The sequence below is a fragment of the Argiope bruennichi genome, chromosome 9, assembly GCF_947563725.1.
Source record: "Argiope bruennichi chromosome 9, qqArgBrue1.1, whole genome shotgun sequence".
Classification (NCBI taxonomy): domain Eukaryota; kingdom Metazoa; phylum Arthropoda; class Arachnida; order Araneae; family Araneidae; genus Argiope; species Argiope bruennichi.
In genome coordinates this window covers 3,821,525-3,842,197 of record NC_079159.1, presented here as the reverse complement: position 1 = coordinate 3,842,197, position 20,673 = coordinate 3,821,525, and the positions used below count along the sequence as shown (strand labels likewise).

General features: G+C 29.5%; 1 protein-coding gene across 1 annotated transcript in view; it reads right to left on the bottom strand.

Annotated features, from left to right (window-relative positions):
• LOC129983945 (probable ATP-dependent DNA helicase HFM1) overlaps window positions 1–20,673 on the bottom strand; it is a 68,703-nt gene that overhangs the window by 22,578 nt on the left and 25,452 nt on the right. The window contains exons 10-20 of the mRNA XM_056093677.1: window positions 18,713–18,858; window positions 16,387–16,434; window positions 14,445–14,491; window positions 11,962–12,095; window positions 9,733–9,780; window positions 9,551–9,634; window positions 8,103–8,194; window positions 6,018–6,121; window positions 5,028–5,075; window positions 4,129–4,226; window positions 593–724 (exon numbers count right to left, since the gene is read on the bottom strand). Coding sequence (XP_055949652.1) covers window positions 593–724; window positions 4,129–4,226; window positions 5,028–5,075; window positions 6,018–6,121; window positions 8,103–8,194; window positions 9,551–9,634; window positions 9,733–9,780; window positions 11,962–12,095; window positions 14,445–14,491; window positions 16,387–16,434; window positions 18,713–18,858 — 981 coding nt within the window. The remainder of the gene's footprint in view (window positions 1–592; window positions 725–4,128; window positions 4,227–5,027; window positions 5,076–6,017; window positions 6,122–8,102; window positions 8,195–9,550; window positions 9,635–9,732; window positions 9,781–11,961; window positions 12,096–14,444; window positions 14,492–16,386; window positions 16,435–18,712; window positions 18,859–20,673) is intronic.

The window sequence follows — 20,673 nt, the reverse complement described above, 5'->3', positions numbered from 1 at the left end:
GTTTTGACCTTTATCAATATGCCTGAGTATTAATCTTGTGACAAAGGCGAATAAATAAAATTTAAATGAAAAGTAACCAGGGGACTACTTATCACAAGTGGTGATAAAAAATGGAAATAACTTCATTCTTTTAACAAAAAAAAAACAAAAAAAAGGTTAAAATTGGAAATAAAATAGAGTCAGAAAATGATACATTAAATTGGAACTTTTAAATCAACAATAATTTACCTCTTACATTGATAAATTCTTAAAGAAAAACGAAAACTGACACCTTATTTCTTTAATTGAATCGACATATTTAAAATTTAGACTGCAAAATGATAACTGTCTCATAAGCTCCGAGATACAGCAATATAAAGAAGTATACTAAAAGTGAATAAAAATTGAGTATAAGATTTAATTAATAATTAAACAAATGAATACCAGGAAACTTTCAATTCTATTTTTATATATTTATATGCTCTGTTTTGTAACGATTATATTTGTCATTTTACATGCACATATACATGCATCGAATAGAAAAATGGATACAAAAAGGTATACAAGAGGACATGGATGCAAAATGTATCATTCCATGGATACAAAAAGGTACCTATTTTGTCGAGTTGTCTGGCCACGTGCTTGGAGTTTTCCCACAATCGAGCCTTGAAACACTTAGCTAGCAGAACGGCATTGTATAGAATCGAAAAACCTTTGGTATCAAATGTCAGATATTCTGCCAAACCTGAACATAAAAATAAACCATTGTATTTGAGGTAGCTTCGGTAGCGTTGACAGTGTTAATAAATTAATCGGTGAGAAGAACCAGAAACAAAAGACAATTTTTTTAATGAATTGGTTTGATAAATGTAGATCTAAATATTTAGTATTATACCAACTTCCCTTCAGTGCTTCCAGATATGTTTTAAATTTGAATGTACGTATAAAAGAACAGCTGCTGTTGAAACTTAATTATTATCTGGAATTCATAATTTCGAACTATTACTGCTCATCTCACTGATTATGAGACAAATATCTTTTATCATCACGAGAGAAAATTCCAAAATTATGTCTATATCAATATTTTAAAAATTAAGGTAACGAATTTGGTTTCTATGGAAGCAAAATTATTATATCTATAATAATTAGTAAAAAGAAGTGTTTAAGAACCATTTGAAATATCAAAAAATTCTGTTAACCAAATTCTGAATTTATTTATTATTTTTTATTTTATCATTGTTATTGTTTATTTATTCATTATTTTATTATTGTTTTTTTTTATTTTGATGACATTAAGGTAACACGGTACCTCAAAAATTTTTCTTTTAAATTTTAAGGCTCAAAATTATATTTTACTTTTATTTTATGTAAAATAGCACTCTATAACTCTCCCCTAAAATTTGTTTTGAAATAATTTGACATTTTTTTTTAAATTTAAGTTTTTTAAAAAATATTTTGTCTTTTTTTTAAAACACTTTTTTAAACACTAAACACTTTTAAATATGAAGATTTTTCTCCAATTTTTTCCCAGGTAGCTATTAATGCACAGGATGATCAAAAAATAACAGGAGGTGTTTGGAGCCCTGTAGAGTGTTATGTACTGGACAAAATGCAACAAAATTTGGCCACCATACACATAAAAAAATGCAATTTCAATTTATATATATATAAAAAAATAGTACCAAAAAACGCCGATAGGGGGAATTCTGGCGCTGTGATCGAAATCTTTATTATGTATTTTGCATATACGGGTACTTTGTGACTCGATATCGAGGGTAAAAGGAAGGGTTACGGGAACTGAAACCATTCTGCAAGAATTCGCCTATCGATGGCTTTGTCACTATGTGAACGTGCCTTATTAGTCAAGCTGTTTTATCAGTAGGATGAAAATGCCAGTGCTGCTCTAAGTGAATACGGTGGTTAAAACAGTTACTTAGAGGACCGATGGCCATCACTAACTTACGAAGAATGGTTGAAAGATTTCAAACAGAAATTCTTGGTGTTCAACCAGACCGAAAAAAATATCAAAACATAAAAATATAAAGAAGAAAAAAGTTGCAACTGCCTTATGGATCAGGCGATAGTTAATAAGCAGGGTACCAGGAGTGCATTTTCAATATCACGACAAACAGATATCCCGTTTTCGACGGTGAAGAAGTTATTGCGTAAGATGCTGAAATTGCATCCGTATAGGATAACACGCATTCAAGAATTGCTCTCAGGGGACAGAAATACCCGATTTGAGTTTGCTTTGAGATTTTTGGCTCGATTAGAAATGGATGACGAATAGCCGTGGCAGATATTATGGAGCGATGAAGTTCACTTTCACGTGCACGGTGATATCAAGATACACAACTGCCGTATTTGGGCTGACACAAATCCACACGTTGGTCAACAGATCCCCTTACATTCGCCGAAAGTCACAGTTTGGTATGGATTCACTGCTTCTTTTATCATCGTCCCGCATTTTTATGAAGAAGTTGGTAGAAATGGACTAGTAACTTGTTCTGTCAATTCCGACAGGTATGCCAATACGCTCGAGAACATTGTGATACCTCAACTGCAGCAAAGAAATTGTATCGAGTCTACAAATTTCATGCAAGATGGTCCGCCACAACACATCGGACGTCGGGTGAATGATGTTCTGCGTCAACATTTCACAGACGCTAGAATAATTAGTCGAGCATTTCCCATGAATTGGCTTGCGAGGTCCCCTGATTTGAATCCTTGCGATTTCTGGTTGTGGGGCTACTTGAAACGCGTTGTGTTGTGTTCCTGACATTCCAACTTTAATCAAATAACGTTACATATCAGAAGAATAAATGCCGATATGCTGTGAGCCACTGTCGAAAATCTCGTTTACCGCATGCAATTATTGGAACATCAGGCTGGTGGTCACCTTGAGTCAAATTTGTAAGTTGCTTTAATAAATGTTTTTCATTAGTATTTGGCGTGTTGTTATTTATTGTTTCCATTGGCAGCTATGCATTTTTTAAATGCATTATGTGCTCGCAGCGATAGAATTTTTCCTATCGGCGTTTTTTGATACTTTTTTTTTTCTTGATAAACCGAAACCGCATACTTTAATGTGTATGGTGACCAAATTTTGTTATATTTCGTCCAGTACATAACACGCTACAGGGCTCCAAACACCTCCTGTTATTTCTTGATCACCTTGTACTACATAGAACTTAGTATGGATTTCATCCTTCCAACAGTATTTAGTTTTTTTATAATTTTTATTGTAAAGAACACACACACACAAAAAAAAAAAATGAAAGAAATGTAAAAATTCTGACTTTGAACCTTTTTAAAAAATTACTACACACCCTAAGGCTAATTCTATATTAAGTTTTATAAAAATATATTTTTGAACAATCAAAAAAAAAATCACACCTTTACTTCCATTTTTAAGAAAGCCTTAGGTTTTCGAAATGTAGCATATAAGCAAAAATATAACATGGAGAAAAATGCCTTTAAAGATTTGATTCATCTAAATCATAATATAAAATCTATTCACTTTGCCTATAACTTTTACAAAATGCGATTCAAGTTACTCTAAATTGTTTAAAGTTGAAAAATGTAAAATTTATTGAAATTTATTGAAATATTACATTTGTATATTGAAAATTTTAGAAAAAATTAAAAAAAGATCAAAATTTCTCAAATCTTGATTATAACACCTTTAAAAAAATTAATACGCATATCAAAATTGATTAAATGCGTATTTCTGCTATTCTGCTTGATCGATGCAGCTGTAACTTTTGAGCATTTACCCCAAATGACAATCTGGAGAGTCTCATTAGAGTTTTATGTCGTACACTGAACACAACGTTCTAATAGCTCATTTGATGCTAGCCGTTAATAAATTGGCAATATTTTTGGCAAATGAACTTCTTTTACAGGTGTTTAAATCTGAAAACTGGGCGTGGCAACATTGTTTACTCTCCTTTCATGCATCAAAAATGCTTCAATAACTTAATACAAAATAAAGCTACAGCTCTAAAATTTTGCTGGAACATTTAGAAAGCACTCAGTTTGTCATAGTAGTCAATAAAATTTTTTGATTTTTCCGAGTACTGTGCCGCTTTAATGCAAAACGTGATTACTAAAACATCTGGAAAAGCTTAATTAAAATTATAAACTTACATTGAGCGACTCGTATTCCACTTCTGAATATTTTGGCTATGTCTTGGTTAAAAGCAGGCTCCGAAATAGGCAAACATCCAAACGTTGCTTGAGTCAAACTGTTTTGAAAACATTTATTGCGGAATTGAATTTAGAAGCTATTCTTAGAATTTAACTATAACGATGAGTTTTGCCCTCATTCGTGGCTATACATATTTTATGCAAACCATCTTGAACGGAGGCAATATTTTCTAGATAGTTAGGCATTTTAAGTGATTAAATATTGATTCCATCAATGGTGCTTTGTCTCGGAAAAAAATTTAATTCGCGAGGCTTTGATATCAAAAATTTTGAGGTAATACAATTCAAATACAAGTTAAAATGCTAAGAAAGTACAGTTTTTACCGTTTTTTTAATGTGACTTAGAATAGAAAGTAAAACTTCAAAAAGGGTTTTTTAGTTTAATTTAAAAAATAAGAGAAAATTAGTTTAAATCGATACATTTGTTCGTTTCAGACTTACAAGCCTTAACTGAGAATTATTTTTTAAGTAGCTCTATTTCTTCGAATTTGCTATGAGATTTTTGCAATAAATAAAATTAAATATTTAAACTCTGAAGAGATATGCCGATTTTTCTAATAGCACAAAATTTCAGACGAATACACACTGATATGGTCTAAATGTTAAAAACTTATTAATATAACTCTTTTCTGTTAAATAGATAAATAAAAAATAATAAAAAAAATTGTTTGTTCGACATATCTGAAAATAGATATCAATAAAAATATTATTTAAAAAAAATTGATAAAATATTGTTTGAATTAATGTTGTGTCCATTACAATTTGTTGCCAATTTCAGAAAGTTGAATTACTGATAACAATCATCTATTTTGTAATTATAGAATGTAAAGTAATGATACCAATTGATTTTCATTGCTCTTGTTTTGATTTTTCCTTGAAGAGGAAACCTAAAAAAAAACAATTAAATTATTTACAATGATTTTTTTGTGTATGTGTTTTGTGGTTAATCTTTTTTTGTCAAAGAAAACAAATTATCCCTTCGGTATGTTTAGAAATTCGGCATATCAGTCAAAAGATAGAAATTAAGTGAGATTAAATGTGAGTTCACATAGTGGTCATATCTTTATGAACTAACTGATCGAGGCTATTTTAGCCGTTTGTCAATTTCGATTTTCTAAATTAACTTTTTTTTTTGTTTAAGTACTGCATTTCTATTTCTATATTTATTAATCATAAAAAAAGTAAACAAAAAAAATGAAAATTTTGCTTTATATTACCCTATATTTACAGGGTATTTTGTTTCAAAGTAACAAAGAAATACAAGCAATGGTTTCATTAAATGAAGTTAATTTTGAAATGTGAGTTCTTTCTAATTTAATGCGTTTATGTCTTCAACAGGAACGAACTTATACTTCATTGTTACATTGAAATTGCACTAAATGAATGGTCATTTTTATCAATTGTTGCATGTTTAGTTTCAAATATCTAAAATTTACAGAAAAAAATAATTTGCTAGAAAAAAATTAGTTTTAACTCTCAAACTACGGATTTTTTTAAAAATTACTATTTAAAGAAAGCTCGTGTGGTAATTTGGTGTCAATCTATCGAAACAGATTTTTGCTATTATATGGAAAGATATAATGGTATGATGTAATTCAACGCTATAATAATAATGAGAAGTAAGAACTACATTTATGAGTGCTTAAACCCATGGAAATTTCAGGGCTGAGCAGAAAAAGAGTGATTTCTTTTTTTGACGATTTTCATTGCTTAAATGGTGGGATAAGAAACTGGGAAGTAAATTTGAGAACTTATCTATAATAAAGAGGATAAAGGATTACAGAACATTATAAACGATAATAAAATATCCATGAATACAGCAAATTTACCGTATCGATGTCGTTTTACTTTTGTTAAGATCATTCAAGAATTTTTTCTCGTTCACTCTGAGCTGAATATCCTCGAATTCTTTACTAGAAGAAACCAAAGCGAGCTGAAAAAATAAATTTGCATTGCACTTTATCACAAAAATTTATAACACAATAGCAAAGAATAAACATAGCAATTGCATTTTTTTTTTCATTCATTCCAGATTTTATTATTAAGTTACCGCTGGTAGAATAAAATTGTCACATTTTACTCGTTACATGCAAAGATCAATTTCAATTTTAATTTTTCTTTATATTCAATATCTAGGAAAGAGAATATAGGTATTTGAAGAAAAATTTTAATTTTGACCACATTTTTCCTACTTATTCCAGTGAAATTACTTTTAAAATCATGAAAAAAATATATATATAAATAAGACAAAAAAAATGGGGAAAAAGTTTTTAAATAAAAATTAAAAATTATTCTTCAAGAGAAAAATGGCTTTAAACAAAATAAACTAAACAAAGAAGATGGCGTTATATTTTGGTAATGACAAAAAGAAAAGTTATTTATCCTAGAACACATTTCAAAACACAATACAACTTAGGCACATTAAGTACCAACTAAATAAGCGAAATATAAAGTTTAAATAGTAAAAAAAAAAAAAAAAAAATTTGAAGACTTTATAAAGAGTTACAAAGATCGTGCTCTAAACATAGTGTTTCTTCCTTTTAAAAGTTTTCGACTCTAAAAGAGTTTACTTTTTAGTATGGTTTTTCATAAATTTTGTTTTGGGTTTTTTGTTTATATGTTCACACATTAAGTACATAATTTTGAACAATCTCTTCAGGTAAAAGATAGGAGGAATTATGAAGCATTTATTTAACATCAAATATCAGGGAAAAGTATATTTAAAATACTGTAAATTTATCAAACCTTTTCGACTTTTGATTTCATGTAACGTCTGAAAAATAAAAATTGAATATTTATTGTCTTATTTTAGGTAGAAACCCAAAACATATGTCTTGCCAATCATATTTGAAACCATTTAAAAAAAATTCTTAATTTACGCGGCATTTCACAAAATTTTCTTAGAAAATTGAATTTTGATAATTAATATTTTTATCTTTATGGTGCATTAAAATTATCTACATTTCTTTTCAGTTTTGTCAATTTTTACTTCCATAATTCCTCGAAGTTAAATATAATGTTTTTATCCAAGCTCTATGGCTTTTGGCTTTTCCAGTGCCTTTCAAGATGTAATTGTTGTAACTTTACTTGCCTAGCATTGATCTGCGTATCACGTGAGAATCATAAATCACACATATATATAGCATGATATGTATTTCTGAGAAACGCCATCTGGTGAATCGAAAACAATTTAAATATAGAAGAAATGTCTGACCACTACAGAAATTTAACTTCAAAACTTTATTCAAAAAATAAAATAAGAGAAATTATTCTGTATAGTTGTCAGGTATCATTATATTTTTATATGTCTCAAAGTAGTATTGATACGTTTTGATAAGTTGATGCATCGTATCTTGTTCCGTGTAATTATATCTTCTTAAATTCTAATTATTGTATATTTTAACGAGAGATTGTATTGCCAAACAGAACTTAACATTCACTTCGACTGTTCAATTTTTAGATAAACATAGGGAAGAGCCAGAAATTCCATGAGAGGAGATCTATAATTAGAAAGGTAGCTGATGCCATAGATACTTTTGACTCAAAAAACTGAATTGTAAAAAAATTAGCATATGCTGTTTGTTCTGTTATTTACCGCTTGAAATAATACCTAGATTGCGGCAAGTGCGGCCCGCCAACCTACTTTGGAAATACGAGTTGTTGCTGATAGTTGGTTTGGAGAAAAATAATGTATTTCTTGAAAAATGAGAAATAATACGGTAAAAAAAAATGAATATATTGCATTTCCTTTTTAAAAAAAAACTAATAAAATTTCATAATAATCTATCCCAGGTTGCATTATGGGATGTATTTACCTTAAAAGGAGATACTTGATTTGTTATTTTAAACACAATTTCCTTTTTCCTTTAAAAAAAGAGAGAGAGAGAGAAAGAGAGAAAGAAAGAAGGTAATACCAATTCGGGCAAATTTTCATTTCCAGTTAAAGTAGAGAAACTCTTCATAGTTTCAAAGGCAAGATAATATCTAGCCATTAGCTTTCCAGTATCTGTGAAAAAAAAGTATCATCCATTCAGCTAGTATTTCAAATAAAATTAAGAATATGATCATTTAATGCATAAAATTGTTGATGAGTTTTATTAATTAAGAACTGAATTACTTTCAGACAAAAAGAGAAATAGCAGCCGTTTCTTGTTTCATTAATAACATTTTCCGTCATAAATCTGCTATGGTGTTCACTTTTTATACGAGAGAGAAAAGGATGATTTATAATATATATTACGATTTCAACGATATTAGACTCAAACTATTTTCAGTGTAAAAATTGAATTGTTACTTTTTCTCACTGAATAAATACTAAATAAATTACTTGGTTTTCAATAGTTTGAATCAATTTGAAAGTTAGAAATATATTTATCTGCAAACAATTTACAGATTCAAAACATAAAATATAATATTCAACAGATTTAAAATTTATAAACTTTATTATAAACGATCATTCTTTATATTAGCGGCAAAGAATTTTTTTAAAATAAGTCTCCTTCTGTAATTAAATGAAGTTCCTTATGCCGGGTTCACACTCGGCCATTTATAAGACGGTCAGTAAGCACAGCACGCGTAAAAAGGTTGGAAAATGCTGTTCGGTCGTTGGTAAGTAATTGTCCCGAAGGGGTAACAACATGCCACTGTATTGCATTTTTTTTCTTACTGCGCATGCGTTTGTAGTACTTGGCGGAGGGTTTTTTTTTTTCTTTGCGTAAAAAAAAAAAAAAAAAAAAAAAAAAGGATAATTTATCATAGATTAATTCCGATATGCTTTGCTCTTTGTTTTTTCTAATTCGAAGTTGTTGTTTTTATTTGAATTTTTTTTTCTATAATTTTCCAAATTTAGAGTATGTCGACCATTTTCTTTATTTTATTTTACCATGCTTCTTTGTGTAAATATCCATCATTTTAATACGATACGCAAAAGAAAAGAAAACATTCAGGTACGACAAAAAGGCAATTTATAGACTAGGAGGGAATACCCGAATCTATGTTATGAAATTGTTGCAAGCATAAATCAGTTCTTTTCGATGCATGCGTTGTCTACTGGGCGTCTTATAACTGGCCGAATGTAAACCCGGCATTACTCCCTAAAGTAAAGATCAAGTTATAATGAATGCAAGGAAGCATAAATAGTACGGCAAAAGCTCATCTTAGAATACTAATTAATTAGAGAACTTAGAGGCGATGTATTTACCTAAAATAACTTAAACCTCTTGAAATTACTTTTTAATGTTTCTTACACAATTTTCTCTTTTTAAAAATTTCTGCGCAATTTTTTACTTTTTCTTTAAATTTTGAAAGAAATTTAATTGTAACCAGGCAGTGAGTAAATATTATAATAATAGTAAAAGTATACCAGTTGGTCGAAGATCGAAGCTGTCATCGTCCATGTAAATAAGTTTGTATTTCCTTAAACCATTCAACTCTTTGAGGCACATATCTACAGAGAAGTGCGAAGGAGTTTGTCGTGTTATTAAACAATAAAATCGGAAAAGAAGATTTTTCTAATGCAAAGTTTTGAAAATTTCAGTGAATTACCTTGAAGTTTCCTTTCGATTTTTCCTTTGGATAATTCCATATTGATTCCTAGAAATATTTTTCTCAAATCAATTTCAGATAATAGAATTATTAATATATTGTTTTAAATAACTAGATACTAGATGATATACTCGGTATTACCCACGATTAAAATTCTTTCAGTGATTTTTTAACATAATTTTTTTTATAAAACTTTATGATCTGCAGCTCCGTCTTTTTGCAGCTCTAATAAAATAAAATCCTTTTATTATCTGAAATGTTTTAAATTAAAATTGAATTATCAACAATAACATTGCAGTAGACAGTTTTATATAGCGCCGAATGTTGATTTTTCTTCATATGTTTTTTTTATATTAAAACTGCAAATTTTGTTCACAAATACTAAAGTATAAGAACGGGTTAAAAAACATTTCGAGAAACAATTAATTAAGTACTTGAACTTTCATTACTAAAAAAACTTCAAAATAAACTAAAGCGATAATTTTTTATTTATAAATTGTTAATCGTGACTGCTTCTAAAATTTTCTCTTGGAATTTTGTCCATGTGCTCTGTAACAACCCGTTTTACATGACAGTTCCTCGATGGACCCGATTCCATCGAAGAACCGTCGTGTAAAGCGGGTCTGATGCATGTTAAATCCGTTGGGGCCAAATGTCCTCCGCTGATATGGTGTGAAAGTTTGGAGAGGGGGCTGCCAGATCAGGTGTCATCCTCGACATCTGATCGCGGTCCAAAATTACAAGATCCGTCCCAAAATCGTCTTAGTGTTGCTTTAAAATGGGATGTTAATGTAACTAAGGTAAGCTGTAACAGCTGTTTGTATGTATTCTTGTTCGTCAATAATGAAATAATATTTTATTTGCCCACGAAAGATTTACTTTTTGAGCTTAGGAATGAAATTGAGTGTTACCCTTATGTTTAATCTCGGTAATCATTAAATCACTGTTTTAAGACAAACAAAATCTATTTTCAACAGATATGAATTAATATAAAACTAAATTTAAAAAAAAAAAACAGTTGTAAAGTATTTAAAGACTTAATGCTGCTTACCAAAGGAGTATCTATATTTGAGAATAGTTGACTTTAATTTTCTTAAAAAATTAATATAGGTTGAATATTAATTGCATAGAAATGAAACTGATGTAATTGAAAAAGTGTAATTTTGAAATGTAAGCTAGTGTAAAAATATTTTTTCTAAGATAATTTTCACCAAAGTTACTACGGAAAACAAGCAATATTTTGATTATATCTCACAGCCTAAGGCCGTTGCTGTCTTTGAAATCTGTTTCATTTGCTTGTTAAAGCCTTACTTTTCTCATCAGATCAAAAAAGTGAAGTTTGTGCGATTGAACATTTGTTTGCTTTTAAGACGCATTAAATAACTATTTTAATGCCATTGCAAACTAATGTAAAAATATAGGTATCAAAAAAGAAATTTATAAAAAAAAATAATGGTAGGAATGTATTTTCCGAGTTTCTCTTTGTATTTGAGCGATGTGCAAAATGAAATTGATATCATTAAAAAGTAAATATTTTTAAATTATGATGGTGAATTTTTTGGGAATAATTTTGTCTTCTGGCAGAGTAGAGATTAATAAAGCAAGGAATCAGGCACGCAGAACATTCAGCTATCCGGTTGAATAATAAAGAACGTTTGGGACATCTAGGTAAATAAGTTGCTGTTCGGTCAAGAAATCTATTGGCATTGCAAGAGCTAGAGAATAATACCCTTAAGGGGAAGAGAGAATATTTTTGAAAATGTTTTGGGTTCCCATTTCAAAGCAGGCGGTCAGCCATTTTAGAGGCATTACGTTCCAATAAATGTTATGCAATTTCAAGAGAAATGATTTGTTTCAATTCTTAACTTACAAGAACTGAAACTTTTGCGATTGCTACAAAAGCTGGAAACCATATTTCAGCTATTATGGTTTGAACTGTTAAAAAATAAATAACTGTTAAAAAATAAATTAACTGGAAAAAATAAATAACTGAATAAAACTGTTGTATAAAGAAACTTTCCAAGAGATTTTCATTTATAGAATGTCATAGGAACATTCATTCTAATATTTCTCAAGCGAAGAGATTGATAAAAACAAACTTCTTGAAAAAGGCAAATAACTTTGAATTTTTTTAAACAATAAAGTTTAACTAAAAGAGAGAAAAAAAAGGGCAGTTATGAAAAAACAAGGTATTTTTCAAATTCACTCAAGAAATGCATTTTATCTTACCGTAATGTTTAGGATTCTTGAAAACTCTTTGATAAAGATAGGTGGCTTTCAACCATTCCATAGCTATTGAAGTATCTGTAATGGTTCCCAAAACAATCTCTGCATTCAAATGCTCTACAATATGCTTATGCAAGCTGTAAATTGAACAGGAATAGTTCAATGTTGAAATTTCAAAGTCAAAATTCTGACAAATTTCACTCTCAAAAAAGTGTTTCCACTACATTTTTCAGTTACAAAGGGTCCTTTGTCGGTATTTATGAATCACACAATACTTATTTTGATTTTTAAAGGCTTTTAAAATTTTAAAGAGTATTATATTTTATATTTGAAGCAAAATCTAAACATCTACATAAAATTTTATTCTTATATTTCTTAATTAATGAATGTTGAAGTATTTTTAATATTTTTAAGCTAAAATTTGCTTAGATAACGTTTCGTTATGATATTGTTGCAATGATATATCAGAATTTCATGTAATGTTCAGATGTTAAGAATACTTGCACAAACATTTCACTCTAGATTTGTCATTCCTGTCTATCGCGTGTACATTTATTTGAGAACCGCAACTATACATCTTAAAATCTATTATGATCCCATCACATGGTGGAGGTGAGTTTCGACTCGGCTATTCCGAATTCAAAACCTTACCTTTCAGACCTCTATGCGAACTTAAAACATGAATTGAAGAATTCTCAATTTTTTATAACATTTTGAAATGATATTTTTGAAGCTATTTTCTTTATCATTAAATGTATTTTTTTTTTCATGGAATCAGCTACCAATTCAGTACTGGAGAAGGCTTCGGCTATTTATTGACATGGTACCGACCGGAAAGCGGTAGATCAAAAATTCGAGATGCGACTCTAAAGATCGTCATGTATGTGGTCCTTGCACATATTAATTTATTAATGAGGATCTGAAAACTTCGTGTTTCTGGGGCCTGATAGCAGGGAAACAGAGAAATACCTTCTCGAATAGCATTCTCATCATTGAATCGGGGCTCAAAAATGTGACATTCAGCCACAAATTGCTTTCCTGTATCTTGAGGACGTTGAACTGATATTATGGAAACCTCTACAAAAAAGGTTATTTTCTTTTCTTCTTCTATTTATTATTATTCGGCATAGAAATATTCATTCTTAACGGAAATGAAATAGAAATTTTCAAAAACATGAGATAAGAAGTAGCCATTTTAAATTAACATCAGATCGGGCAGTAGTAGTTTTAAGGGACCCTGCAAAACTCAGCTTATTTTATAACAATATTAAGAATATTGATCTTTGAATTTTTGAAATTAATAATGTCATTTATATGTTGCAAATTATATTGTGTAACATTATAATCAGAAATGTTAGATTCAAATGATTGAATTCTTCATTTATTCAAATCTTTTATCTAATTTGATTTGATTATTTGATTTTTCTGTTTCTCCTCGAAATTTCACATCCTTTTGTATTATTTTTATAATTTCAGAACTTAATTATCTGTCAATCATTTATTTAATTCAATTTTAATTTCCTACTAGTACCCATTTGGCAGGTGAGTTTGAGTAACAATAAAATTCAAGATTGCATAGAAAATAATTGCACTAAAAAATGTCTTTGGTTCCAAATTTTTTACTTATTATATTTCTTAAAATTATTTCCTTATATTATTTTATTATTATACGTTTTAAAATAATTTAATGTTTGGATGATTTTATTTGTATTGATTGCCAGGGTTATTTTTTTATTTCTAAAGTAATCTGCTCTATTGCATTAGCTTATGCTAATTTTGTTTTAATTTTAGTGCTATTCTTGGAACAATACTTGTAAAAGATTTTTCTTTAGAACTTGTTTCTCGTGTTAAATGCTCAGTAATTTTTTATCTTATATTTATTTACAAATTTAACGGGAGAGAATAATTTTAATGCTTTTATTATCTGTTACGGCTGTTTCACGTATTGATAAAAACGTTTCAATTTTTAAAAAATTCCTTTGAAAACGTTGGCTTTTTTCATCTGCATAAAAATGTCAAAAGTAAATTTAAGTATTTTATAGTGAAAATCGTTCTTAAGAATATATAATTAAGATTTAAAAAAAGTTGTTTAATGTTTTTTTAAAGGAGTGTGAGTTGTTTTCGGATATATATATAGCATTTCTCAAACATGTGGAATATTATTCGATGCATTCAAACATTGTTCGAGAATTTTTCTTCTTTGTCTCTATAATTATTTACCATTTCTTTATATTTTCAAATCATAAATATTTTTATAAATAATGTTGCAGTTACCGATATTGGAATTATTATTTGATAAAGTACTCTAATGAGAATTAATTTTCCTATTCAAACATTAACTCCAAAATCATGATTTCAACTTCAGAAGAGATAAGCACCAATTTATCTGGTGCATTATAAAACTTGATCCCTCCATGAAATTTCGTGCGGAAACAATCTCTATGTTATTACTTTCGTAATGCAGAAGACAGTTCAGATTGTATTACCTGCTTTCAATAAGTTGTTTTCCAGACACCAAATTTTCATATTTTTCCTGAAAGCAGAAATAGAACAAAACTCGCATTGCAATGATAGTGATAATTTATCGATGAAATATATTACAAATTTGTAACTAAGATAATTTTTCTTGCGTATGGCGTTTACGCTTGTCCATTTCTTTTCAAATTAATTACGGTGAATTCGCAAATTTTTTACCTTAAGGTGGCTTATTTTCTTGTATAATTTCAAATAATCGCCAGCCCAGATAGCAGCTATCTTTAAGCATGAAGATTTTTCTGCATGAGAATTATCGAGTCTTCCCAAATTTGGCTAAAAGTGTTTACAATTGCTATCAAAAAAGTTTCCTTTACGCTTGATTTAAAATGTATATATTGTAGATATATTTCGCAAATTTTTATCAAAATTTTTACAACACATGGTAAAAGTCAGGAATATATTTCATTAAAAATTTCAAATATTACAGAGAAGAAAGAGAACGTACATTAAATTTTGTTCTCGCAGTGAAATTTCTGCATCCGAAATATTGCAAAACTTTTAAAGACGACTTTTTGCCAAAAACTATGAATTTGATTAGTATTAAAGTTTTAAGATGCTAAAGAGTTTGTCGCAGATTCGCTGTCTAGTAGATCGTTTGCTACAATTAATGATCAAGATATGGATAAGGTCTGATAACAGAAGTTTAGAGGATTGTCCTTCGATAAGAGATATTACTGAACAAGTTAGTAAATAATTTTTTTCTGTCAACCAATTTCAAGCGACCATTTATAGGTACGATCATCATAGATCATTACGGATCGCTTTTCGAGTTGTTCCAAACACTTTAAATTTTTCCAAAAACAACAACGTGCTCCAGCCCCATTGGCCAAAAAGTTATTTTCACAAGATGTCTCTTTCCTAAAATGCTTTATTGCCGCTTATAAAACTTTGATATGTCCTTTTGATACAAAAACAATTCAACGGTCAAGTAAATGTAGTTTGAAAGATAAATGTTTGGAAGACAAGAAAAAAAAATCAATATCGCTTAAAATTTAAAGTAAGAAAGTTGACTTTTTTTAAAAACTTTTTGGGTGGTGTACATTATGAATTTCCAGCATCTGGTCAAAGAGTCGATTAAGATTATTATTTGAATGTTTAAGCGTCATCTGCATGAAGCCAATTATTCCACAAAAATGAATCTTTCTCCATAATATCCTTAAAGGCTGACATGTTTTTGTTTTTTTAAATGTAACATTTTGATTATATATAATGCCATTAAATTATGATAACTATATATAAATTTTATCAAATATATATGATTTTTGTTGCCACAGCTATGTTTTGAACAAAGTATTATTCTGAAAAAAAATGCAGAATTATATACTTGAATTTCTTACAATTATACAAGAAAGTTAGTCACAGCATTGATTGAATTGAAAACAAATTTCTGGGCTTCATTTTAATTTTTACCGCTCGCTTGGTAAAATAAAATTGCTTGATTAAATGCTTACAATGTTTTGCTGATCACATTCGCCGGTTAAATTCTTTAAATCTCAACGCAATTACTTTTATTGGAATTCGAAATTAATAGCTGCAATATCAGTAAAGTCTTCCCTATTCTTTGAATAAAGAATTGTATAAATGTTTGAAGCCTAAAGTATGCGTGCAGTCTAGTGTAGGTCCCAGCGGTTGAAGGTTTAAAATAGTAGAATTATCCAAACAAAACCATTTAAAATTTTTTTTAGAAATCACCAAATATTTTTAAAAATATAGCATAAATAGAAAATGTTCGGTAAATTTCATACATTGAATTTTTTTAAACTGTTTTTAGCTACAAAAAAAGTTCAGAGCCTACTTTCTTAAGAAACGAATCAACATTAAACTGTTTATCAATAAGAATAATATAATAATTAATGAAATAAATTAAAAATATGGTGCTAAGAATCTGCTTACCTTCAATTTGTTCTTTGTCATTATCACTGCGGTTGCGCTGGAATCAAACTAACGAGAAGAAAAAACTCAAAGCAGCATAACATTTAAAGAAATAAATTCTAAAAAAATAAGTGGTGACACAAGATTTTACTTTAAAAAAGTTTTAAGAACTTTTGCTACATCTTTAGATATTACAGCGTGTATTAAACAATAAGGGCAATTTTTCATTGACAGTAATGGAGACTTCATTCTAAGTAACTCCAAAGAAAGTGACATATCTATACATTAGAAAGAACTGTCAATGAACAGAAAGTGACATATCTATAAATTATTATTTTAATCTATAAAATTATGATGGAATAATTCAGGTTGCTGAGGGAAAGTATTTCTTGTTAATTCTGAATGTTTATACAAAACCCTAATTCAGCAAGTATAGTTTTATATATTTAGTACAGTTTTTACAGATAACAGTAGTATCACGTATAAAATGCATAAATTATAAATGGACAGTGCTTGAATTGAAGTGATTCATTGAAAAGGTTTTTGACGTGATTATCGCAACATGATCGGAATTAAAAGATTTGGAACGCGGAGTGGTAATTGTAGTTAGACTCATGGGACATTCGATTTCGGAAATCGTTAGAGAATTCAATATTCTGAAATCCACGAAGTCAAGAGAAGGTCAAAAATACCTAATTGCAGACACAACCTCGTACCATGGGTAATGCGGCGGTCGATAGCCTGCACTTAATGATCGAGATTAGTGACATGTGCGTAGAATTTTTAGTGTTAACAGAGAAGCAATATTACATGAATTAACCGCAGAAATCAATGTGGGACGTGTCCGTTAAGACAGTACAGTGAAATTTGGATTCAATGGGTTAAGGAAGCGGAAGACTTATTCGAGTGCTCCAGTGTTTTTATTAACAGCACCACATCGCCTGCAGCGCCTCCCCTGGGCTCGCCACTATATCGTTGGACACTAGACTTCTGAAAAACTATGAATTGATGAGATGAGTCACGATTTCAATTGGTAGAGTTCAGAATGTGGCGCAGACCCCATGGACCATGGGCCCAAATTGTCAACAACATAGAATCGACTGGGTCCAACTGAACCAATCATTGACTAGAAATAGTTATGTTCAGCTACTTGAAGACTACTTGCAGCCATTCGTGCCACCCAAACAAAGAGGACAAAGCGCCATGTTATCGGACCACAGCTGTTCGCGATTGGTAGGAAGAACATTCCTAACAATTCTAGGGAATGATTTGGTCACCTAGATCGTCTGACATGAATCTCATCGAACATTTATGGGACATAATTTAGAGGTTAGTTCGTCCATAGAATTTTGCACCAGCAATTATTCCATCATAAAACACTTTCGCAATTATGGATATCTACATAGCCCGCGTGGCTTAATATTTCTGCAAGGGACTATTATTTATATAATTTGAAATATATAAATAGAAAGCTTAGAAATAGTAAAAAAAAATCATTTTCATCTGATGAATCGCCAAAGTTTAGATCTCACCGAAAACAAAATTGAAATTCTGTTGGTCTGTCTGTCTGTGAACAAAAGAATAGCAAAATTGGCAGATGAAATACAATGCACAGAAATTGCATATATTTTTTTTATAAATTTTGAACCATATCCATAAAAGGACCGCCTAACTCTCTATCTTTGTTGTATGAACACGATAATTCACACACTCACAAATAGATAAATTGAAATTTAGCATAAAAATTTAGCACTAGATTTAAGTATAGATATCGAGTTTTGTATCAATTCGTCATCGGTTTAATCAGTTGGCCATATCTGTATTTATATGTATGTGGATGGGATAATTTAAAAATGGCATTCAGCATTTACCGTTTTAGTCTTTAGTTTATACCAGCGATGTAGATTGGGAACCAAATTTCGAATCATATCAATCAAAAAGAGGAGATATTGTTCCGAAATGCATATTCGGTGCTCTTCATTGTACGATGAAGCTAAATGTAAAACGTCTCGTAATTATAAAGCATTCTATAAGCTCGAAAGGGCGCATTTCCATCATCAATTAATGAATAGGTAGGCATATTTCTCTGAGAGATATAAACGCATCTTGGAGTGATACACATCCTTACAAATGACTTGATATCAATCACATTTACTTTCATCTCTTCAAATCATATTGTTGATAGAAGAAGATATGTCTTGCTGTATATAGTCATATGTACGTTTTCTTCGTTTAGCGATTAATCAATAAATCATTCGCAAATTTAATTTTGAAACATTGTTGAATACAATTTAATGGCATCACTCTATTGTAGAGCATTATTATGCAACATGTAAGATGAGCTTACCTGTGGTCTTCCCGCCCTACCAATCATTTGCAGCAATTGCGTTTCCGAATATTCCTTATAGCTTCCTGCGGCATATTGCGCCGTCGATTTGATCACAACCAAATGAGCGGGGAAGTTGACACCCATAGCCAGAGTACTTGTAGATACTAGAAACAAAAGCTGTCATTAAAAATTAAGTATTCACACCTCATATTGTGAGTAAGCGCAATATATTAAAAACGTATTTTCAGTAAAAGATTGCATATTTTTTAGAAACGGCATTTCTTATTAAGTTCCTATTGCCCTTTTATTTTGTGGATTTCATTGTTTTACCATGCAAGGTTGGAGCAGTTATAAAAACTTCAATCTTAAATTAAAGTCAAACATTTTAGTCCAACCAAATAAAAAAATCAGTTCTCCAAATTTACAAGAAACTGATATATTACTCATTTTCCATTTACCGAATGGTGATGGATTGCTCATCTATTATAATTTTTCTTTAAAATGTATTCACATACATTCTAAAGAACTATTAAGAGTAATAGAAGTAATACCTTTCAATAAATTTCGGTGTATGTATATATATAATGATATCTCTAAATCTAAATTAAATCTTAATTAATTTCCTAATTTTTATCTTAATTTAACCCATATTTTCATACTAAAATGTTCTTTTATTTTCTGATCCAATTCTACCTTTCTTATTTAATTAATGCTACACAAGCTCTGTAAAACTGCGAAATCGGCGAGTTCCCACACTCCGGGTGAAGGAATAAAAATCTATCAAACTAAACAAATTCTTTTATAAGATACCTATATTCCCCTTACTTAAATCAACACGTGTAAAGAAATTCCTATCAGAATATCATAGTGTGTTATCACCGGGGAAGAATATTTCTCTCTCTTTCGCTCTTCTGCTCTTGTATTGCTTGTGAACAGACGTCAGTTTCGTCATCGCTTTTTTCTGGTATATCATTTACGCCTCCTGGGATAAAATAAATACGAAGTTTTCAAATTTTCAAGCATGTCCTCTCTCTTCGGCCACGGCTCAAAAATATATATTTTTTACATATGTATGTATTATCAAAATGAGTTTATAACATTTTAACTCTAACTATTCATTTAAACAAATGTGATTAAAAGTAAAATGCTTAAATTTCTCAAATATGATATTATTTTTGAGTAGTAAATTTTTGCATAATACTGATGAACTGACAGATTATTTTTCGGTTTTCATGCCCAAACAATTATTGCAAATACGAAGTTTAACCCATGTCTGTTCATAACATCTGGTATTGGCTTATTCGAATTAATTATTAATTCAAATCTTTGTTTTAATCTTAAGTTTAGGATTATAATTAAAGTTACGATTATATTTAGCTCCTGGGATTATAGAGGACATTTTATTCGTTATAAATGTGGGCAGAATATGTGTAGAATTTTTTTATTAGCGACTTATACATTAAATCATACTTAGATGGCAGAATTGATAATTCATCTTTTAAAAAATTAATGCAGAGTAAATAGCATGTTTCACATGAGCATGAATAGACTCCAGAATATTTATGAATACTGAAATAATTGCATCTTTCACAAAGTTGATATGATTATGATTTTTAATAAGATTTTATTGGGGAAAAAAACATTCCATTGGGTGTGTGATAAACTTTGGGAATTTGTTGGGGTTCCGGAGAATAATTTTTCTTTAGTTTATTTCCTTCTACAAATTTCTGAATTCAAATATTTACTCACGCTAATACCTGAATTTCTGAACAAATATTTTTTGATAATACTTGAGCATTTTTTTGAAATTCAATGTTTAATTTACTTGCCAATTTTGCTATTGGAAATTTCTTATATATATGAATTGAATATGATAATTAATGTTAAGTATAAAAAAATACTGGTTAATTCCAGCATATTTTGATTTAGATGAACTTTTAATAACAAAGAATATCTGTAATAAGAAAAATAAGAGTAAT